This window comes from Triticum urartu, chromosome 1A, assembly GCF_056163025.1.
Source record: "Triticum urartu cultivar PI428250 chromosome 1A, HENAU_Tu73, whole genome shotgun sequence".
Taxonomy (NCBI): Eukaryota; Viridiplantae; Streptophyta; class Magnoliopsida; order Poales; family Poaceae; genus Triticum; species Triticum urartu.
This window is the reverse complement of record NC_141873.1, coordinates 580445483-580469775: the sequence shown is the minus strand read 5'-3', so window position 1 is coordinate 580469775 and position 24293 is coordinate 580445483. Positions and strand designations below refer to the sequence as shown.

At 40.6% G+C, this 24293-nt stretch overlaps 2 protein-coding genes and 1 long non-coding RNA gene across 3 annotated transcripts; 2 read left to right on the top strand and 1 right to left on the bottom strand.

Annotated features, from left to right (window-relative positions):
• Window positions 1-48: 48 nt before the first annotated feature.
• Window positions 49-2197, top strand: LOC125540278 (uncharacterized). Its single transcript, XR_007297274.2, has 3 exons — window positions 49-358; window positions 1138-1413; window positions 1523-2197. It is a non-coding gene; the product is annotated as an uncharacterized LOC125540278 (long non-coding RNA).
• A 3891-nt stretch (window positions 2198-6088) lies between these two features.
• On the bottom strand, window positions 6089-9501 carry LOC125531952 (F-box/FBD/LRR-repeat protein At2g04230). Its single transcript, XM_048696155.2, has 6 exons — window positions 9356-9501; window positions 9159-9257; window positions 7949-8797; window positions 7693-7860; window positions 7284-7590; window positions 6089-6394 (listed from the first exon to the last, which is right to left on the bottom strand). Exons 1-6 carry the CDS (start codon window positions 9410-9412, stop codon window positions 6339-6341), a joined length of 1536 nt encoding a protein of 511 aa, XP_048552112.2. The 5' UTR covers window positions 9413-9501; the 3' UTR covers window positions 6089-6338.
• Window positions 9502-23263: 13762 nt separating this feature from the next.
• Window positions 23264-24104, top strand: LOC125528656 (uncharacterized). The gene has a single exon (XM_048693096.2). It carries the CDS (start codon window positions 23264-23266, stop codon window positions 23969-23971), a length of 708 nt encoding a protein of 235 aa, XP_048549053.1. The 3' UTR covers window positions 23972-24104.
• The last annotated feature ends 189 nt before the right edge of the window (window positions 24105-24293 follow it).

The window sequence follows — 24293 nt, the reverse complement described above, 5'->3', positions numbered from 1 at the left end:
GGGGGGGGGGGGGGGGGGGGGGGGGGTCGCCTTACGGACGCCTTAAAAACATAGGACACTACTATCTGAGAAGCAGATTTTTTTTGACACTTACGTGAGTTTATTGGATTGGGTAAACTAATTAGCCCTATGTATCAGTTTGTGGTGTGCGATTCTAATGCGTGCTTTTGCTGTTGTTGTCATTATCCTCAGGAGATCATTCAACTGTTGGATTCATGGCTTGCTAGAATAGATGATTTGTGAATCCAATGTGTTCTTTTGCTGTTGTTGCTAGGTTGTTAATTCATCAAAGGCGGCTCCTGAGTATACATACCGTGTTTATCTCGCCTGCCTTCTTAGGAAAAATCCTATACTCAAGGTAAGCTATTCTTTATTTACATTTAATTTGTTTCTTCCTGCTACTTGTACAATTTGCTACATAAATATTTTGACTACTTTCCTGAATTTTAGATCCTATTTGCACCGTTTCCTGAATTTTGTATTCAGAACCATCTGCTAATTAAGTGTAGAAAAAGTACTTGTGAGTTTTGTTTGTTGACTGTGTCGTGGTAGCTTCAGGCATTTAGGTGTACACTGCCAAAGTAGGCAAAGAAATTTAGGTCCGATTAAGTGATCAGCATGCATGCATGAGCTACTTACTATTATTCACCGTTACCTGAATTTTGTATTCAGAACCATCTGCTAATTAACTGTAGAAAAAGTACTTGCGAGTTCTGTTTGTTGACTGTGTCGTGGTAGCTTCAGGCATTTAGCTGTACACTGCCAAAGTAGGCAAAGAAATGTAGATCCGATTAAGTGATCAGCATGCATGCATGAGCTACTTACTGTTATTCAGAGATGCAGTCTGACAGTAACTTCATTTGCTCAGATGCTCACGGTATTGCAGAGAATGGCTCATTTTTCAGCCCAACTGTGACACATATCGTACCAGGCCAAAGTATTTTCCTTTTAGATTTATTATTCCACAGTTCCATAATGCCCATCATCAGTAAGTTAATCAAGATAAGTTTGACATGCATGTACTGAACAAACAAATCTCCGAGAGCAACCAATTCTGTGAAACTTGCTGCCTCTCTTTTCTGTGTCGTCTAAATGTATCTTGTATATCTGATCACCGAGTTTTTTTCCCTATACTAGGTATCATTCGAAGGGGCGACATACCCAATTCTCGGATTCCTCAAGCAACAGATGTAGTGTTGTCAGTCTCTGAAGATTCGAATCCGTCTGCTCCTAGGCAAAAACAGAGGGATGATTGGGATATACTAAAAGCCACAGTGTATTGAGGCTTAGTGGAGTCAGTCGCCAGCCTCTTCGTGTTTGAACAACAGCATCAAGCGGCGCCAAAACATGTCAGTTACTTTCATCTTGGGCATAGCCAACCTTATTGGTGGACTGACTCTCATTTTTCAGAATGTAACAAACTTCTCTCCTGTCTGAATTTTCATATTATTTTACTGAACATTACAAAAAACTCACACCCAAAACTCCAAAAACTAACATATCATTTTCTTGTGGATGCCAGATTGCTGATCTGAGAGATATCCGAGACATGAACGAGGAAAAAATGAGAAGGTCGTCCACTATTGGCTCAAGCTCAGGAGGTGGTCGAAAGCCCGGCTCCACATGGTTCTAGCACTACCGTCACACATGGTGTTCGGGCCACTTCCACCAGTGCTCTGCGGGTTGTCGTTCCACAAGAGCAATGACGGGGAGAACAAGATGATGAACGTCGCCGGTGCTTTGCTCGCCTGCATCACGCTGCTTGCGCTCGGGACGTGCATGTCCACAGAAGAGCCATGACATACTTCAAGACTCTAATTTACTACCTGACCATCGCCGTGAGCTTGTCCGGGATATCGTACGTTGCCGGTGTCCTGATCACGAGGCTTCTCAAACACTTTGGCACCATCGATCTAGGTGGTGCATTGGCTCCTCATACTTCTCTAGGCCTGTTGTTCTCTCATTTAGGTCGTGCACATACGTCTGCCTAGGCCTCAATAATCTAATGGCTCAAGTTCCTCGGAGCACTGATGGTATAAAAAGAGAAGACATGTGTGAGTTCAAGAGAAAGTGCATGAAGAAACATCTGTTGTTTTATTGAAATTCTGGTGTACATACTATCATTTATGTCAAAATGTGTGATCTTGGTCAGTTGAGTTCATCTGTATCGTGGAATATTACTATCAGTTATTTTAGAGCAGGAAAAATAACAAGTCCAGTCTTCCCTTCCTTTTTTCTGAGGAAAAAGATGCCATTCTTTGGAAGATTGTGAAGAAAGCAGCCTGTTTGCTTCCTATCAAATTATGATCAATAGCTAATATGTTTTGTTTTTAAAAAGCACATTAATTTATAGACACCTGAAGTTTCTGTATTCTGTGATATAACGTTTTGCACCAAATACTTGCATTTTCCACAGTTTTCCTTTTCTCCTCATCCGAAGAAAAGTAAGTCCTGAAAGCTCTTGGCGAAGTTTCCCAACCTGACGCTAAAAAATATGGGAGGAAACTGGTGCCTAAATCTAATTGCTTTTGAGCATCTTTCAATAAAAAATTCACCTTAGATTAGACAAAATCCTTTTGCATCCTAAACAACTGTTCGCTTCCCCGTCGACTCAGCTCATGAAGCGATAAAAAAAAGACCAACATAGCCTGCCTGGCCTAGCTTCGCCAGGCTTTGATCAAGAGAACCAGGATAGTTTTTTTAATATCTCTCAAACATAGTCGGTCTACTCGTGATTGATACAAAGTGATAACAAATATGTTCATTGCATTTTATTACATTTTTGTTTATTTTACTGATATGTTTTTATTATAGGGTGACCTACGATTTTTCACATAATTATTATTGTTTTAAATAGCAGGCTACGCCAAATAGCGACGGTCTTCAAAATTAGCCACACCAAGGCTATAATCGACTATTTCATAACTTTAGTTGATATATGTGCATGAATGTCATCCTGCTCAAACCGCTATAGCGGGGCTACATTGGTGGTATAGCCGGATGTCTAAAACTTTGATTACCTAAAAAAATCAAAAACTTTGATAATAATACGTTGAGTTGTTTTAGTTTATTAAGGCTTCATCATGGGTAATTGGAAACTTGTGCGAGATGCTTCATGTTTCTTTTTTAAAACAAAATACTTGAGCTTTTGTTTTATCTAATGTCATTTTCTGTGTTCTTCTTATATTGATGTTTAGGCATGTGCCCAAGTTTATTTTCTTCTGCTCATTGATATGCACGTGTTTACATACTTATAGTTACTGTACTGATTACAAAAACACCGTGAGCAAGGCGGACTCTGTCAAATGAGAAATATAAGATATTCAGAAAGAGTAGGTTTAGGATCTAGGGTTGCTTCTCTGATTTCACATGGATAATTGGATTGTGGGGGTAAATGTATAATTTCAGTTATGGCATAAATTTGATTAACTCTGGATTTAGTTGTTGACACAGTCGGCTCGTGTGCTACCTAATTAGTGATTTGTTTTGCAGGTACAAATCTGGGTGTGGATTGCTGCCTTGCATTTCCAGCAGGCAAAGGTTCAGTTGGCTACAGGTTTTTTGGGTATTCAGGTAACTGATTTTACCTCCTCTCCTCTCTAATTTTCTTTACTTAGGTCTTATGTAATCTAAGTATTGATTATTGTCGAATGGATTCAGAACCGATGTACTGGCATAAAAAATAGATGAGAAGATATGGACATGTTCCAAGTGTAGAATTATTTTATATGTGACAAAGCAAAGATCGTAATAGGTATAGATATATTTGGTGGTTGGTATTGGTGGCTAATGATAATGATGGATGACACCCTTTCCTAATACTAATAGATTATAGTTGTGTATTTGCCGTTGTTACTAAATTCTGGTTTCTGGTTCTTTGTCGCATGAAGATAATATAAAGATCAGATGCTGATAAGAATACACGCTGGAATGTAATTTTTTGTTTGCGATTATATTTGCGACCCCTTGATTTCGCCGGCCTTGATTTGTATCTATCACTGCAGTTACACAATATCTTTTGCCTATCCAATAATTGGAAGCCTTGCTACACTTTTCCATCTGAGGTGATCATTCTTGCCTTGCCTTTCCCCAACCTAGGCCTAAACATAATGTTTCATAACCCCACCCCAGGCCTACAACATATGTTTTCTGTCCTATTGTGGTGTGTGTTTTGTTCCTCTCTGGTGCATTCATTTTGATGCTTTATTTGATTCTATTTTTGCTATAATGCATGCAATAGATTTATGTCATTTGATAGATGCAATAAGAGGCACTGCCTTCCGTGGTGACAAGCTTAAGCACTACAAGCACACAATGGGGTATTATCTAATGAGCTGTGGAGATAGGTCATATCACTAAGTATTAGAACCATCACAAGGCAGTGATGGAGGAAAGTTTCTCTAGGAAAGGGCACGCGACCCCCTCCCAATACAGAGCAGTGGCACCGGGGTAAAACACTGATGCATCACAAGGCAGGTCTGAGTTGTGGTCTGCCTCTCCGCACCGGAGTGCAACCGTTTGCTGTCTAAATCCGTGAGCTCTAATGTCTCCATCCCTCTACTGAGCAGGATCAAGCCCGGCCTAACGGGCGCTGCTCCTTCCTACCTCACCTCGCGTCCCATTCAACTGGTGTGATGTCGCTTTTCACTCTCTCCCTCTCTCTAAATTGTGTTGCAAACTCGTACATCTTACATGCCCATAACATAGTATTCTTTGACCATCCTTGATAACAAGACAATTTAGAATAGTCACGACAACTTTGGTTATATGATATCATTTGGTTTAGAACTATGTAGCTATAGGCATATATTTAGTTTAGTGCAATGTATGTTATATTAGATAGCTAAATCCGCAAGCTACAAACATTTCATTTTGCTCCCTGGTTCTTTCAGTAGGTTTAGTTCCAAGAATATAATTTTCTTTCTTTGATTACTATATAGAGAAGAGTGAGTAAGAGATCTGCTTGATACTCTGAGTCCCTCTGGGGAGGTCATTGCCTCTATTTGCTTGTGTCTTCTGTGTTGTCACACATATTCAAGCCACCGCTTTTTACATGGACCAAGAAAACAGAACAAAAAAATAAAGCAAATATATTAATATTCTCATTCAGTAGCGTACCCATGATTAATGTTCTCATTACCTGTATTTGCTTGTGTTTTTTTGTGTTGCCATGCAGATCCCAAGTTGCAGGTATGAATATCCAAGCAGGCTACTTAATCTGTTTACTGAAGCAAGACATGTTTATATATGTCGAAGTTCTGTTGGAGATTATGGTGCATAGCAGATCACATATGTTTAAGAAGAGAAAAGTCAGTATATGTCGATCTGGACGGTTGATATATGTTGATTAAATGTTTATCCTTCAGAGCATTCCAAAGCCCAGTTCCATGTCAATCTTTTTCTTGAAACTTATGTTTCATTGTTCAAATTATTTAAGAAACTCTGGAAATGTTGCATCTTCTAATTAAATGTCATTGCCCAAACGCCTTTGTATATTTGCTCTAAACTTAGTGATGATCCGTCTTGGCTTACTTTTGGAAGAAAAATGCTCCCATGCTTTTGGTATATCTGGTTGCCTTGCCTTTGGCGTTGCTTGGCTGAAATGCTCGGTAAAATTGCTGCATTGGACTGATACGTTTTTGGCAATGACATTAATTTCTTTTCACAACCGTAAATACTTTGTTTGCATGCTTGAACAATAAGCTTTTATATTTGCAATCCTCCAATTACTATGACTATTATCGAATTGGATGTGACTGTACCCAGCAGCGGTGCTGCCGGGTGCGGTAAGCCGCACTTCCTACCTAGTTCTGATTAGGGGACGCAGATCTGGCGAAGCTGTTATCACTCTCATCATCCTCATCTTTCAGGTGTTGTAGACGGGGTGAACCGGGTGATCAGCGACATTTGTTGCAGGGCAACCCCACGATTTCTGTTCATATTCACTCGAACAAACCACTGAGTTCATTGCAATGCCAAAGCGCACTAAGTACATGTTTTGTACAGCTCAAAGATTCGATACCCGCATATATATACTTCAAATGGATATTCGTCCTTTCTTAGACGAGCAGGAATAACAAAGTTCAGATAACAAAAGGTAACAAAGTTTACTGGGGATACAAATACGATATTAATAGTTTCTCAAAAAAGAAAGTTACATATAGGAATAACCACGGTTAAGATAACACAGTGCAAAACTCCCTAACAGAGAACCAATTCCCTCTAGGATCAGGATACAGTGAGAGGTAAAACAGACGCCAGGGGATTACAGAAACTTGAGCAAGATAGCATCCCACAAAGATCTACTCCTAATAATCCAGAGGCGATGACGGCACTCGCTAGTGGTGGTGCTGAAGAGATCCTTCGTCTTGCTGGGCCGAAGAAGCATCCATTGCTGCAGGAAAAGCAATACGCAAAAGAGAGTGTCGGTTGGATGCTTGATAGCCTTGCGCTAAAAGATAACATTATTTCAGATGTTCCAGAGAGCCACTAAATAGAAGTAATCCCAAATCAAAGATAGATAATCGGTGCTCCCAGTCGCATCATATTTCAGCCAAGTAATCATATCTTGGACTGACAAAGGGCGTCAATTCCAACCCAAAAAGTCCGGAATGAAAGACAGGACAAAAAATAGCAATGGGACAGCAAAAGAAAAGATGATCAGTTGTTTCAGTTTCCCCGCACAGCGTCATGTTTCATCTGTAGGCCCATGTCTACGAAGTATTTGGTCTCTCATGGGGTCTCTATGATGGAGAACCTGCCACTGCCATGTAAAAATCCTGATCCTCCAAAGAAATTTTACCTTCCAGAGTTTGACCGAATATGGGGTTTGAACTCCCTGATGGAAAGCCAACGATACATTGGTTTTATGGTATAAATTTTGTTACCAGTCAGTCGCCATAACAGCTTTACTTCTTTCAAGAGTTTGCAAATGTACATGAACATATACAGATGCAAGTTTGTTTGAATTTTCACGACTTGGGTTCTTCCAGTAGCTCCAATACTAGCACACCAGATAATCCTCTCACGGGGTGAAGCAAGGCGTGATGAGAAAGTGAGGAAAAGGAACAGATGCATTGGACACACATAGATTCTTTTTTCTTTTTTCTCTCTAATAAAAGAGAGGCAAAGGCGGAAAGCCACGAATAGTAACCAAAACAGTCACTACAGAAGCATTACATGAACGAATAAAATTCGCCCAGCTACACTGAAATATGATAGTACACAAATGGGAAAAGGATTACTTGATAGTACACAAATGGGAAAAGGATTGGTTTACTCACTGTGAAGGGGAGCGCCTGAGACACTGATCACCTTATCGAAACGCTCGGAGGTAAGTTGCGCCCACTCACAGACCCCCGGTAAAATTTTGTGCAGGTCGGTATTATCATCCAGATATCTTACGCCTGTGATCCTTGGTTCTATTGTCAGTTTCTCAAGAACAGAAGCATTTTCCAAGATACAACACGCCAGCTTAATCTGAGCCTTGTAACAGCGAAATCCACTCATGAAGACCGTCTTGAGATGATCATGCCGGCGCATACCCACCACCTCAGCACTGCACACACCACTGGATGACATATAGAACATCTGCATTGGAAGCTTGCGATCATTTTTTCAAACTAATCAAAGTACAGTTCTTTCTTCAAGGTCCGAATATTAATATTTCTTAATAAATAAAACGACACTCACATTCAATTGCAATGTCTCCAGTTGGGGTGCAGCATCCAAACAATAGGCCATTTGAAGAACTTCAATGTCGTAATTGGCTTCTTGTGGTCTTGAATGGACAATTATTCTACAAGTCATGTGCCTCAAATGCATAAACATTCCGTCAGGTCTTGTTGGCAGTTTCTGCAACTGAAACATTACCCGGGCAAATAAGATGACGTTGACAGCAACAATAATTTTCAAGAACCGTGAGATAAGATAAAAAAATCCAACTAACCTGTGAATATTTTGATAGAGCAACAGATTGCACATTTAATATCTTCACTGGCAAAATGCTTGGAACTGCAGTGAATGCCTTGGCCAGTCCTTTCTTGCCACTAAACATTATTGTTGCCTTCTCTAATTTTGAGCAACCATGATGCACTATGGGGACCACTTGCCCTTTGTACTCAAAATGAGAAAGATCTGCAGCATAAAACTCGACCATCTCCACTTCCATTCCATCAATTAGCAAATGCTGGAGTTTATCAAGTTGCTGTGGTATGATTAAATCAGTTAAACCGGAGCACTCGATCATCTCTAGGTCCTCAAGTGCTGCACAATTTGCCAAAAAGCCTGTAAAGTCTCCGGATATCGTGACTGATTGCAGAACAAGCCTTCTGAGTATTGTAAAGCCACATATTGCTGAGTGTGGCTTTATAACAACACCTCCAAGAAACAAGGACCGTACAAATGAGCTACCTTGAGCATCTAATAAGGCCTCAAGATGCAAGTGGTTTACTTCTTCAAACACATCCTTGAACCTCAGATCAAGATGTATTATCTTTGCCTTCGATGAGGCGGCAAACCGAATCCACCTGCCGAGATGAACAGAGTCCTCCTCGAACAGGCCACATCTGATGCTGAACTTATTGATCCCTATCTGACTATGCTGCTGAATAACACAATTTACTGTCTCAATGCATTTCGCTTGTTGTATTTTGGTATCATTCTCACACAGATAACGTGGGCCTTTAAAAGATAAATTACAGCAGAATGTCCAGAGCATTCTCCAATTTTCTGAAACAATGCTTGTCCTCACAGCCATTTTCAGTGGCAGAAGCGACATTATAACAGCTTGAACATCCTGTGACAAGAAAGGATATGTATTTTCAGGACGGTTGAATTTTGATTAGAACTGACATTATAACAGGTAGACACAGTGACCTGAAAGTACATATATTTGAAAGAGAAACCTGAAAGAAACTGCAATTTATTTATTTATTTTTTGCTGCAGTTTCACTTGGTCCCTCATGATCCTTTCAGGCAAGTTAATGTCTTATTGACGCCGAAAACAAGTTAAGAAAGATGCCCTAAAACAGTGGAAGCCCCACGCTGCAAAACACCAGTCATTTATGTCCCAAAATTCCAGATCTGGGGTCCTTGGAGAACACACGGATAGGCAGCATATCTAGAAGATGAAAAAGAGGAGACGGAATGGAAATTACCACGGGCAGGTCCTCCATCTTGAAGGACGGCGCGTCGCCGGCGCCGTGGTGGTGCTCCGACCTGCTCCGCTTGGCCGCCGGCCCCGCTTCCATGGGTTGCTGCAGGGAGGGAGCGAGGGAGGAACCGCAGGTTAACCGAGAAAGGGATTCCTCAGATCGATGGGAAAACCTAGGAGAGAGGATGATAGTGTACTCACTTGTGGATCTACAGGAGGAGGAGGAGGAGCCATTTCGTCTTCCTCGGCTCCGGCCATCACTGCTGCTCCCCTCCGACCGACGTTCCCCTCTTGGTGCCAGGGGGCAACGCTTTGCAATTACTGGAAGCGGAGGTGCATACTAGCATATATTTTCTCTCTAATTTTCTAAATTAATAAAACCACCATTGACCAATCATTAAGCCCGAAAAAGCTAACAAGTGAAAAAGCTTTTGACCAAAAAAAAAATGAAATGCGCAACCTTAGCATGGTCCGTTATAAAAATATTGTACATTAATATGCCATATAAATGTTCTGCGGGGAGAATAGAGTATGAGTGAGTGATACGATGGACGACATGACCATGCCCTCTGATGAGTAGGTCCCGCGACTAACCTTGGGCGACTACCTTGCGGTGGCGGCAGCGTGGTGCTTCGAGGGGGAGCCAGTAGGGGTTCCTGCCCACGAGGCTATGTCGGGACGATGGCAGTTGGTCATGGGTCGCCGCCATGGAGATGCCCTTGGATAGGTGGCCTGATAATCTCATCGTGGTGGACATTGGGTGCTTGATCTTGGCCCTTGGTAGTTGTGAAGATTGCCGAGAATCGCACGCCGCTACTGTTGCGGGTGGGTATGGACATCGATGTTATCTCATTCGGATCCATTGATCAGCGGTTGTCGCTGCATTTGCCTAATTGGGGGCTTGGGTTGCAAACCACCTCGCCTCATGTGGCCGCTGGACATTTGTTTTATAATTGTAAACCAATATATTTATTAGTGTTGTGTTTAGACGTGTTTTTTTGAAAAATAGCATATCTATTATAAAAATTTATTGAAAGTACAAAGCATCTCAAACATAATAAAATTTAAGATTTTGAGACCATGGAGCGACCACTACTGTCGCTAGAACGAGTTGTCGACGCACCGTTATTGCCGCCCCCCTACCAGAGCCGGCTTGACCTTATCGATGACAGCCAGGAAGTCTTCGTGCACGTAGCCCTAAATACCAGCGCCCTAGAATCATAACCAAAGCTGTCGGGACTCGATCCTAGGTCACGTAGATCTAGCATGTAACACATCATACCGCTTTGCAGCCTTATGCACAGTATCCCACGGCTGCTACCTTACCTTGGCCAAGACCATTTGCGTCTTTTGGCTCACGTATATAATTATGTTGCTAGCATCCATATGACAGAAAACCCGGATCGACATGATTAGTTGTAGACCAAGGTGTCACAGTCGTAGAGGGACAGACATAGGTAACCCAACAATGCATGTGTCGGTCATCAACGTATGAACCTAAGTCGTAGCAAGCTACAAGGACTTAAAAGAACAATGTCGTCGTCGTTGAACCCTTACATAGATCTGAAGCACCTGATGCCAAATCTCGTCACATGACGAGAAATCCTAATCTCACCGCCCCAAGGAGGCGGCAGATATCAACGCCAGAGCTCCATCGATTACGTTCATACAGATGAACTCGAGGAGAACTCGATCCTAAAAGACAATCTCGAAGAAGAAGCGCTTCCATCCATCCAAGTGCAACACCTATAAGGACTAAAAACCCTAGCCTAAACTACTAACCAGAACGGTGGCATGGAGAGACCCCTCCTCGTCACTTGCCGCTAAAGTGGCAGGCAGAGGGGAGGCGAATCCATAGACTCACCGGTGAAGTTTGGACGTGAGAGTTTGTCCTAACCACATAGGGTTAGGGGAGGAAAACGAGAGGAAGTCAACAAAAATTGGTTGCGTGTTTGGACGTGTTGGCTGAGTGACCGTGCTATGCGGAGGCTGGGCATTCTCTCTCTCTCTCTCTCTCTGATCGTATCACCTCAATTGATTAAATGCAAAAAAAATAGATATGCATATCTATATTTGCTATATTTTGCTCATTAGTTTAACCGTTTTTCTTCTCTCTGCACCTCCAAGCACGGGCGCCGAGCAACAGAAATGACTACAACTTATTCTCTGGGATTTTATGGCCTGCTTTGGACCAATTAATTTGGTGGCTTCTCCTGTAAGCCGCCTCCCCCATTTGTCTAGGCTTCTAGACTAGTTTAGGATAATCTAGTCTAAAAGTCCAAACAAACGAGATGGTTTATGGATGAATCTGGGGAAGGAACATCTTAGGCCTCATTCGGTTTGAAGGATTTTTACAGAAAAAATGTAGGAACAAAGATTTTGGAGAAAATTTTCCTATAGATGCATTCCGTTTGTAGGAAACGTGTATGGGAATTTTGTAGGAATACTATTCATTTCCTATGCTTTAGAGAAATCTACACATCCACTTAAAACTCATTTTATGCGTAGGAGTGAGGCAAGATAATTCCATAGGATGGCAAGTGCCATCCTATCAACTACCTTTATTATTTCTAAATCCTACGTTTTGGTTTTCTCCAAACCGAACGAGGCCTTAGAGGAGAAGCCACTAAATGATATATGCCTTTCCTACTTTGTGGCATCCAAAAGGAACGAACGGTCGCGCTACAAGCGAGAACAATGAATTTTCTAGCGAGTAAATTGTATCTTATCTTATCTTATTTATTTATTTATCTAATATTTTCTCCTGCCATCTTCCATGAATTCTTCTGTGCCATCATATTGTGGTGTCAATTTTCAGTTTTATCCTATTGAACATCTTGTGCACTATTTTCTTTCTTCCCTTTGTCATGGTTTTGGACATAATACACACACTTATACCCACCTCGGAGATGGCATCAGTGAAATGAGAAAAGCTTATGTCAAATACTCCCTCTGTAAAGAAATATAAGAGCGTTTAGATCACCACTCTTATATTTCTTTACGGAGCGAGTACAAGGAAATCATTCTTATGCAGGCTTCATATAAGCATTTGATGAAAAAACAATTGAATGTGGCATGGATTGATTGTAATCCAGATACATGAAAACCATATCTGACTATGAAAAATAGAAACATGCAATGCCACACTTCCAGTACATTTCCGTCACAAATATTTTAATACTCTAGAATTTTCTTTTTAAGTATATTGATGATTGTCCCTTCTATTTCCTTACACTTAAAATATATGCACTCTGAAATGTTTGTCAGCTGTAAAGCTCTTTGCAATGATATTTAAGGGTACTAAAATAGACATGCACACATACATGTCTTGCAGTTCATCTAAGTGGGACCACTTAATTTGTAAAGACATTCATTGTTCTTTTTCACTGTTCTATACTTTATAAGAGTTCGATTTAACCAAAACGTATTGGCATGCAATGCACTACTAGGGAAAACCCTATACACAGAATATTACCAGCAGTGCTCTTCAAAATACGACGCTATTGCTATTTAGCAGCAGCGCGTTCCGGAAAAACACGTTGCTGAATAGAAAATAGCAGTAGCGCGTCATCTCAAAACCGCGCTGCTGCTCCCATTGCCATGACCTCGCCGTCCAGCTAGTTATAGCAGTAGCGCCTTATGCCTTACGGCGCTACTGCTATTCTCCTTAGCTGTAGCGCTTTCTCATGCCCGCGCTACTACTAACCCTACCTTATCCCCACACGTACGGCCGCCCCTATCTCTCTCACTCACTCTCCCTCTCTCAGTCACTCCCGCCCGCGCTGATAACCGTTGTCGTTCGTCGCCGCCGCCGGCCGCCGTCGTTCGTCCGCCGCCGAGGTACTCCCTCCTTTCGTCCCTCCTCCTCCCACCGTGCCCTCCTCCCTCCTCCTCCCTCCGCCTGCGGCCGCCCCCTCCTCCCTCCTCCGCCGGCAGCCCTCTCCCACAGCCCCTCCCTCCTCCTCCTCCGACCGCCCCTCCCTCCTCCTCCTCCGGCCGGCCCCTCCTCCTCCTCCTCCTCCGGCCGCCCCCTTCCCCTCCTCTCTCCTCCCTCCCTCCCTCCCTCCCTTGTCTCTGTTTTTGCAAATCATAGGTAACTAGTTTATTTAGTAAGTGATTATTATAACTAGTTTATTTATATTAAGTGCTTAATAGAACTAGTTTATTTAGTAAGTGCTTAATAGAACTAGTTTATTTAGTAAGTAGTTAATAAAACTAGTTTATTTAGTAAGTAGTTAATAAAACTAGTTTATTTAGTGTTAGGATTATATATATAAGATATTTTCAAATGTTTTTTTTTCATATTTTGAACCATTGAAATGCAATGACCATCGATAAGTGGCCTATGTTTTGCCCGAGTGTTGATTAATTTCTGTTCCGGCAAATTTCAGGCGCTCAATATGTCCTTTTTTAGCAAAGGTCATGCCAGATTTTTTGGGTTTTGCCGTCGAGTTATAATCTTTGAATTTTGAACACACGAGATGTCTAATGACGATGGGATCCCGGAGTGTGTGTACTGCTACGATGATCGAGGTGTGTGCGACAGGTTTCCTCACCTGCAAAACGATAGGTTTTTCACCGTGAAGCTGGAAGAGACCTTCGATGTTTGTACGGTACGCAACGACAAGCATTTCATAGTAATTAATATCATCACTTGTGCTTCTTTTGTTCAACGTGTAATTTATGGATTTTTTTTCAATTCGATTAGTACATCCCGTGCCATGCTAGACCATATGTATTGGAGAAGCTTGGTTTTGGTTTAGATGACTTTGAGAATGTGGAGACGAGGAGGGCTCACTTAAGAACTAAACATGGTTATGAGTTTCTGGTTAAGTTCTACAATGCGGTCGATCGCTCCCATTTTGGTTGCTCTAATTGGGAAGCTCTCTGCAAGTCATATGGATTTGAGGAGGGAATGTGAATAAGATTTGATATTCGTCCTGAAGATTATGATGATGATGATAATATCGACATCTGGGTGGATGTGGATATGCCTCCAGTTTTGCCTAGATGTGAGTTTGCCAAACTAATTTGTTAAGTTCAGTAATTTATGTTGTTAATTTACAAGTATTTGGTGTTCGTCTGTACTAAACTTATTTATTTATAATTTTCAGCTTATTTCTTATCTTCAAGAAATACTCGGAAGGTAGTAGACAACACATACTACAGCTATGACTCCAAGCTTAATTGCGAGGAGAAAGGTTATCTTGTCTCATTCATAGAAGATGTTGAGGCCTTCAAAAACAGTCACTCTATCAGCCCAAATTATACTAGATACGTGCCACTAGTCCATACATTGCTTGATGATAACTTCATTGCCAAAAACTTGGTAAGATTTTGTTAATGATGGTAACTTCATTGCATACATTATTCTTAAGTAAACCATTGCTAACTACATATGTTACTATTCCATTTTTGAACAGAGGCTCCCAAAGCAGGTTGTGCCTGATATGCTATTTATCGAAGGTGATATGCATATGGTTAGCTTACGACCAACTCCTTCGGAGGCTTACCATACTGCATACTCGATTTCTTCAAATGATGGAAGGCTCAAAATCAAAGAATGGAGCAAAGTGATGAATGCGCACACGCAAATAATTGGAGACAAAATGAATGTGCGCAAGCCACAAGTTGGAGATAGGTTTATGTCCATTCTCCATTATGGTGAAGGACCGGTTTATCTGTTTTATGGTATTTTAGCTAGGAGAGAGGAGTAGGTTAGCTTATATATGACTACAATGTCTTAGACTTGATGGTGATACTGAGTAGGAGTAGTGATTATGATTACTATGATGATGATGAGGAGTTGTTATTATAACTAGTGACGAAGTTGTTATATGACATTGGACGAAAATGATGATTATGAGGAGTTATGTGACAATGATGTATTATTATGATAAGTTGTTAATGATATTATGATGATGATGATAAGTTATTATGTCATTGGGTGAAAGAACCGCCGATTAGTTTCAAATGGATAGATCCAAAGTGACAATTGGTTACTTTGGATCCATGCACTTGAAACTAATCCAAGGTTCTTTCACCTAGTGATTTAATAACTCATTATGATATAAAAACAATCTCTAAATTGCTACTATATGAAAAATTGTATACAGGTATGTGAATACGACCTAAAATTTAAGAGAAATGGAATAGGGAATGATAGTAGTAGCGATTGTTTTTAAAAGCGCTACTAGTAATTAGCAGTAGCGCTTGACTAGGCAAGCGCTACTACTAAGTAGATATAGCAGTAGCGAGTGCCTGTAGGCGCTACTGCTAAGCATTAGCTATAGCGCCTTATCAGTAGCGCGCCTACCCGCGCTACTGATAGGCCAAAAACCGGCGCTACTGCTAGGCTTTTCCCTAGTAGTGATGTCTCAAAAAAAGGACTAGCCTCATATTTAAAATAATCATTAATCTTTTAATGGTTTTTAATTAATTATTAAAACTTGATCGGGTGGCTATGTGCACTTTCATAGTCCGTTGAATGGTAATTGATGATCTGTTACCACTTATGATGTAAGAAAAGTGTGAACCGTCGAATCATGCATAATGGACATTCTTGTAGGAGGGTTTTATAAAACTCCACTAATATACATGTACAAATGATCCAGTTTAGAGCATGTACTCTTGCAAAAATCTCCTCAAGAGTAAAAGTTAAGCCATTAATTTGCACTATTGTAGTTTTGATTTATGAGTTGCCCTCATATGTACGATGAGTGCCTGCATTAAGTATTGATGGTGGTTCCTCAAGTGCTTATATATTTGTGTGAGATAAACTCACACGCGTGCATATGGCAACATGCATATGGTGCTTCTACATTGCACTAACCATTTAAGAATATTGATAAAATTTATTTACTTTCATGCTTGTTTCTATTTTTTTCTTTAGGTGCCTTTGCTTTTGTCTTATTTCTTGGTTCGTTTGCATGAGTTAGTGTTTCCCTACACAATACGATAGTTGATATTGGATCCCCCCCCTAGCCTCATATTTAAAATAATCATTAATCTTTTAGTGGTTTTTCATTAATTATTAAAACTTGATCGGGTGGCTATGTGCACTTTCGTAGTCCGTTGAATGGTAATTGATGATCTGTTACCACTTATGATGTAAGAAAAGTGTGAACCGTCGAATCATGCATAATGGACATTCTTGTAGGAGGGTTTTATAAAACTCCATTAATATACATGTACAAATGATCCAGTTTAGAGCATGTACTCTTGCAAAAATCTCCTCAAGAGTAAAAGTTAAGCCATTAATTTGCACTATTGTAGTTTTGATTTATGAGTTGCCCTCCTGCGTTAAGTATTGATGGTGGGTCCTCAAGTGCTTATATATTTGTGTGAGATAAACTCACACGCGTGCATATGGCAACATGCATATGGTGCTTCTACATTGCACTAACCATTTAAGAATATTGATCAAATTTATTTACTTTCATGCTTGTTTCTATTTTTTTCTTTAGGTGCCTTTGCTTTTGTCTTATTTCTTGGTTCGTTTGCATGAGTTAGTGTTTCCCTACACAATACGATAGTTGATATTGGATCCCCCCCCCCCCCCCCACTATATGTCTTGGAAGAATTCCAACAATTGAATTTCACAGTTTGGAAAAATTGTACAATGTCCATGTACACATGATGGGATGAAGAGTGAAGAATGAAATTGCACACTAAAGGCAAGAAGCTATTTTATTAGTGTACCTTGTAGAAAAGCAAGAGATGTGGGTCAAACATATCACTCTAGCTAACTGTAAATATTATGGTAGCTGGTTCAAGTATAAATTCTCTTTGGGTCCAAAATTTGCAAGCACACACATATGTTTTTCTTAATAGCTTCACTTGAAGTTCGTATCTCAACCTTTGGAGTTTATGTTTTTTCTTTGGTAGGTATTTAAATAATCTATTAACATAGTTTAGTTACCCCATAATCCTAATTCCTCATTCTTTATAGGTAGTTCAAAATTGGATACATCGGTTGGAGGAGGACACACAGTTGGAGCAAGTAGGAGTATGTACTGAGATAGGGATAGAATGCCTGGAGTTGGATCCAAAGAGAAGACCAGCTGCACGTCATATAGTCGATAGGCTTGATGCAACAAAAAGTATTGTCGAAACTGGCACTGATAGTTCATCAGTCAGACAGCTAATGAAGCCACATAATTCTCGAGAGAAAATTGAAAATATGTCTGGAGCTAAAATAGAAGAGGCCATGCAACATCTTATGGTGGTTGAAGATTACCAATGCCAAAATAAAGGATAATCAAATGCAATATGGGTATCGCAAGAAGCGAAGCAAGACCAAAAACGGTGCTGGCATCTTCAACTTCAGACCATACAACAATTTGACGAGGAGAGGGCGTACGGTGCAACGATCAAATAGGGATCACTCGAAATGAAAACAATCAAACAATGTAGATATCTTCCAAAGTATTTCCCGAAAGGAGGAACCCAAGCCAATATTAAGCAGATGTCATTCTTCGTAATAGACTAATCGCATCAAGAAAGCTATGTGAATTCTGCAGAATGAATTTATTAGGTTCATAGGTTTTTTCCAATGCCAGTGTTGGGCTGAGTGTGCATGCGTGCAATCAAGATTCCATTTTTCTCTACTTTGGTGGAGTTGGAGTGATTAGTTTTGGTTCATTTTCCTCTAATGTTGACTCAAAGCATGGACATGTGCGACATGTCATATTTGGTCCTAGACATAATCTACTACACCTGGCCTGATGTGACTCGTTCCTCTTGTGGTTCCTTGTGGCTGTTTCAGGATCCGATCGTACTCTCTAGGATCCGATCGTACTCTGTAAGTCAGATTCTGGTGTGCCTTCATCGTATAAGAATAATTTTGTGCGGGTAATTTCTTCTGTTATTGTTGATGAATTACATGTAGCTCTCCTGCATGGTTCAAAAAAATAAATAAAAAGATTAGCCTGAGAGAGTATAGGGTTCTGTAAATATCTGAGGGTGTTCTTCCTCTGGAGTAGGAGTTTTACTTTTAATTTTTGAGGCAACTCTTGAGTATGACTGTATGAGTACCAGCCTGAAGTTGCTCACGTGCGCTGTGCACATTTGCGATCGTGGGCCGGGCTGATGTATATCGCCCGTTGCACACTTCCCATCCAAACCACTCGCGCCGCTCGCAACCCACCATGTCGGTCGCTCAGCACTGGCGTAAGTGTGGGCCAACCCATTATCTCTTTCCGCTACGTTTTGTAGCATAGCGTAGGTAATCTGGGTTGCCTTTTTGCTATCATTCTTATCTTTTTTCCACTGCATCAGAAAACCAAAAAGTAAGAAAAAAACAGTAATTTTAAAAACTTCTGTGTATTAAAAAAACAGATCATGAATTCAGAAAAATATCACAAATTTGAAAAATGTTCATAACTTCGAAAATTATCTGGAGATTTGAAACAATGTTCATGAAATCTAAAAAATAATCATGGATTTCGAAAATTCACAAATGAGAAATTGTTCACAAATAATTTGTAAATATACGGAAATTTTTCTAAATTTGTGAACATTATTTGAAATCGTGAACAACTTTTGGAAACATATTTTTAGAAAAATTTATTTATAAAAATATGAACAATTTTTAAATTCCAAAATTTTGGAAACACTAACAATTGATGAATTCAAAAGTTGTTTGTGAATTTGAAAATTGAAAAATTCAAAAAATATTCATGGAATTTAAAAAATGACCACGAATTAAAAATTGTTCACGAATTATTTTTTAAACATTTCAAAAATATTAAATTTTGAACATTATTTGAAATTGAAAAATAGAATATTTAAGGAAACGCAAACAATTTTTAAAAAATATGAACATTTTTTGAAATTTGCGAACGTTATTGAAATTATGAATTTTTTGCAAATCTGAAGAAGTTTGGGAAACATGAACTTTTTTTGAAAAAGGTGAACATTGTTTTTTAAATCCCAAATATTTCTATACAAGCGATATTTTAAAAAAATTCTGAATTGAAAAACAATAAATAATATATGTGAAAGAAATAAAAAAGAAAAGAAAAGAAAGAGGATAAAATGAAAAACCAAAAAACCAGGAAAGAATAAAAACGGTTTTGGAATGTTCTAGAAGGTCCCAAAAACCAGTCAGAACCTTCGCATGCTCGCTCCGTTGATCTTTAATGGGCGGGCCCATTTATCTATGCACGTGAGCTGAACCGAGCCTTAACTGTTGCTAGGAGCAATACAGGGAGCAACTAGTTGACGAGCGCTCCTTCAGGAACCTCGCAACGATCACTTGCAGTGGGCTGAGAGTGTGCCACTTTGCACGTTCTCAGCCGCCGTCACGTGTCGCGCCCTAGGCTCTCTCTCCGATTTTTTTTATTTTTCCGCACGTGTTTTTGGCTTTTAAAATTGATTTTTCCCGGTTTTTGTCAACTTTTCGGTTTTCTATCAGCCTTTCTTAGCTTTTCGGTAAAAAAAATTCAGATCTTTTTTTGCACGAAAAACTTGTTTTTTTTCTTCCTTAAGAGGCACGGTTTTGCTTCCACGAGAGGCGTGGTTTTGCTTCCGCGAGCGTGCCTCTCAAAAATCAGGAAAAAAATGTGTTTTCACTTTTTATATCAATAAGCAACAATAAATATCAATAAATAACAATAAGTATCAATAAAGTTTTGTTAAATGTGGATCTTCAAGTCATGAGTACTAGACAAAAGTACAAAGTAAAGGAAATAGGACCACAACTGGTCAGACCCAAGATTATACTAGAACATAAAGGCGCGCGTTGTTGCGCCCGACTATTTGAAGATAAGAAACAATACAATTGAAGATGACATCAACCCTTGATGCCCTCCTCATATTTGCAGTCCATTGAACCCAGTCGAGAGATTGATGCAAATATGCATGGTCACAATCATTTGCTAACAATATGCAAGAGTTAGTTCAGGTGAGTATTTGCTTACATTATCGTTGGAGTAGTTCTAGAGATTGGGGTTATTAGTGGAGCAAAGGGGCTCGAATCAGCGGCAGAACACCTGAACCTGATGCTTTCCACCCAGGAGCTCAGGCCGATCAAAGTTACACTGCAGATGACTGGTAGCAGCTTCTTCACCGGTGCCGCCGCCGCGTCGCTCAATCGCTCAAATGACTCGGAAGACATTCACTCACAAAGCTTCTTCACATTGATATTTTTTTTAAAAGGAGGATAGACCCCCGTCCTCTGCATCTGAACGATGCATGCGACCATCTTATTAATTATTCACATTGATATGTACTACTTCCTCCGTTTCTAAATGTTTGTGTTTCTAGAGATTTCAGTAAGTGACTACATATGGAGCAAAATGAGTTAATCTACACTCTAAAACATGTCTATATATGTCCGTATGTGATAGTCCATTTGAAATATCTAAAAGACAAATATTTAGGAAAGGAGGGAGTATTACGAATTGGTGAAAAAAAGAGATCTTAGAAATTTATTAGAAATCGAGAGAGATCGAGAAATGCATACATGCACTGCGTCATTTGCGATTATGAGACCTACGATGGATCTAATGGTGTGCTGGCGTAATTTGCGATTAGGTAGGATTAGACTTTGGGAGCGGTTACAAGAATACGGGAAGGCGAGCGGTCGGGAACGATCTCTCTCTCCCTCTTGTTTTTTCTGAGGGGTTTCTCTCTCTTTTCTTTTGAGATGGAAAGGGGTCTTCTCTCATGCGTGCAAGGCCAGCCAGAAAAGTATGGACCGCGCAGTTTTCTCAGCCCGATTTAGGAGAATGCGTCGAGGACAATCTCGGGAGCAGCAACCCATTAACGTTGGCTGGCTGGGAAGCGCGTGGTGTGGCAACCTTAAAAATCCTGGCGGCGTCTAGTGGGACAACGGAGCGATCTAGTGCGTTAATGAGTAAATCTAATGGTTGAGAGTGTCAAGTCGCTGTGAGAAGGCCTAGGTGGCTCTGTTTTACTGTTTTTCAATAGCTCTTCCATAATCTACGAGTAGCTTGCTAGTCAAATTGGTTGAATAAACCCCAAGCAATCGTTTCCAGTCAGTTGCACCCAGAGGCCACAAGCGCTCATGCGTCCACATGCTACAGTGATGGCCATATATGGATTGAAGTAGTAGCCATGTAGATCAACTGCAAGAAATTATGAGTAGATGATCTGTTAAAAATATAGTCATTCTGGCAAATTGCCCAGACTCCCACATGAATTTGGCTCTTCAACTTATGATAAATCCCACTCAACCAATTTCCAAACAAATTTGAATACTCATTGGCAGTACTAAATTGTAAGTAACATGGACCGTGCGCTACATCAAGGTAACAAATGGACATGACATAAATAAATGGTGAATTGTCTCCTTTGCATCACAAAAAACAACATTTTTGCTACAATGCCAATTATGTTTAGCAAGGTTATCTTTGGTGAGAACTACCTCCATATACAAAAACCACATGAAAACTTTGATCTCGGAAGAAACCTTTGTTTTGTAAATATATTTTTGACAAAAAATAGGTCCAGAATCCATAAGATCCGCATACATATACTTCACAATGAAGACATGATCAATGGTTAACCTCCACTAAAACATATGTGACGTCTGGGTTAGATTGATCAACATCAACCTAGAAACCAAATGAATTCACTTAGTCCATTTGTCATCCAGTAAAGCCTAGCGGATGACACCCTAAGGGCCATCTGACAGAAACCACTTGTGCGTAATGTGTATATGTAGTGTGTGGACTGTGGAGGCTCTCCTACGTACGAGCGTTTGATACATGAGACATTTGGAATAGATATAGACACCAATAGTATATATTTGACGGTTCATACATGAGCCATGTTGATCCATGTTAAGCTGTTGGACGTGTATGAAAGCAGGTTCAGATGTCCGGTACGGTGCTTCCAAGCTTGGGCAGGCCGCAGCTGCAAATAGATTAGTTTAATTAATATACTCTATATTAGTATAAATCTAGTTGGTCTATAAATAGAAATAATACAAATAACAAAGCAATGTGAATGCGAAGAAGACAGCCCAACATACACTAGCGACCGGACACCGAGTAAACCAAAAATCACCTCAACAAGATACACTAGCACGAGAGTGATGTGCAATTAAAATATTAGCCTATTAGGCCAAAGGTAACTGACTAGGTGTTAATTAATTCACTGGAAAGATTTGGAAAGTGCTAGTCTCCTCTAATCCATATATTAGAAAAAAATACTCAAGCTGACAAGCTTAACCACATTTAATTTGATTTTTTTAAAATCAAAAGCCATAACTTTAAACCAAACATCGGAATTAAGATCTATTTTAACCGTTGGAATCCTCACAATGTGCTCTTTAAAACTAGATTCCGCATGAGTCTAAACCATGGAAATAAAGCCCCTAAAAGGTATGAAAATATGAAACATGGATAATAGAAAGCACACAATCGATGCTAAGTCCCCTAGAAGCTACATGGATGGATCAGCTAGCCTCCCTACTTGGCCTTGTAATCCCTCCACAGCTCCTGCACGCACTTGCCCATAATCTTTACGAAGTCTTCGTCGCTGTACCCGCCCTTGAGCCGTTTTGTAGGCTTCTTTGATTTAAAGGAATTTTATAAGATTTTCGAAGAATTGAAATCCTTAGGATTTTTTTATGTTAGTCCTTTAATTCATATGATTGAATCTCATAGGATTTTTTTATATGAAATCTTTTGTACTATATTTTATAGAAAATCTAACATCCACTCCAACCTTTTTTTACGATTTCTTTGTTTTTCCTGCGTCATCAAACACTCATTGCTAATCTAATAGGATTCAAATGGGCATACAACTTTAACCTTATACTTTTCGTATTACTACGTTCTCAAAATCCTACGAATCAAAGATGCCCTTAGCCGATTTATGGGGTGCTCGTGAGAGCAATACTACAAATGCAGGACAAAGGTGACGAACGCAAGTACGATATGCTGACTGCTAGTAACAGAATAATCAAGAAGGTGATGACAAGTATTTATTGTCACTGTTGAACTAGTTTCAACTAAGGATTCTATCTAGCATTATATTAGTAAAACCTGCCGGCTAGGCCTTAGTGTCACTTATCAAGGATGTGCCTATAAATTTGAGGCCGGTCGGCCACTCATCCACTCAGACACAAGCTAAATCATGATGAAGCACTTCACGCCAGTGTTGGCTTCCTTACTCGTGGTCGCCGGCCTCGCCACCACGGCTGCCGGCGTGAGGTTCACGGCAATGAACAACGCGTCGACGACCCCCGGCGGGCAGCGCTTCGACGAGGAATACGGCGTGGGGTACGCGGTGCAGGTCATGTCGGAGGCCTCCTTCTTCACCTGGAAAATCTTCAACCAGACGGCGCCCGAGGACCGCCGAGCCGCCATGGACGACCGCGTCAAGCTCGTCGTCAACTTCATAAACACCAACATCCTCGCCTTCGAACGCGACAGCGAGAGCAGCATCACGCTCAACGCGGGCTACGTCAACAACATCACCGGCGACGTGAGGACGCTGGTGACGGGGCTGCTGTACCACGAGGTGACGCACGTGTGGCAATGGGGGCAGCAGGACACGAACCAGACTCACAGTTGGATCTACGAGGGGATGGCCGACTTCGTCCGGCTGCGTGCCGGCTATGCGGCGCCGTACTGGTTGCAGCCGGGGCAGGGGGACAGCTGGGACACGGGCTATGACGTGACGGCGTGGTTCCTGGACTACTGCGACCAGCTGAGGCCGGGGTTCATGGCGGTGCTCAACCAGAGGCTCAAGGACGGCTACAGCGACGACGACTTCCTGCAGATTATGGGCAAGTCCGTGCAGGAGCTGTGGAGGGATTACAAGGCCAAGTACGGCGGCTAGCTGACCCATCAATGTATTGGTGCTTCTGCTTCTAGGGGACTTAACATCGATTGCGTGCTTACTATCATTCATGTTTTGTATTTTCCTACCTTTTAGGGGCTTTATTTCCAAGGTTTAGAGCAAATCCAGTAGATGCCCAATAAGTATAACCTCAAAAATATGTATTGGAACCTTTAATCCCTATAAAAGATTATCTTTTGTTTCTACTTTTTTATTATTTTTTTGCGCATAGAAACACCATTCTAAATCCTGTTTCACACCATAATAATTTAAACGTTTGTATTTAGCATGTCATCGGCTACCAACTGATCGATCATTGTCT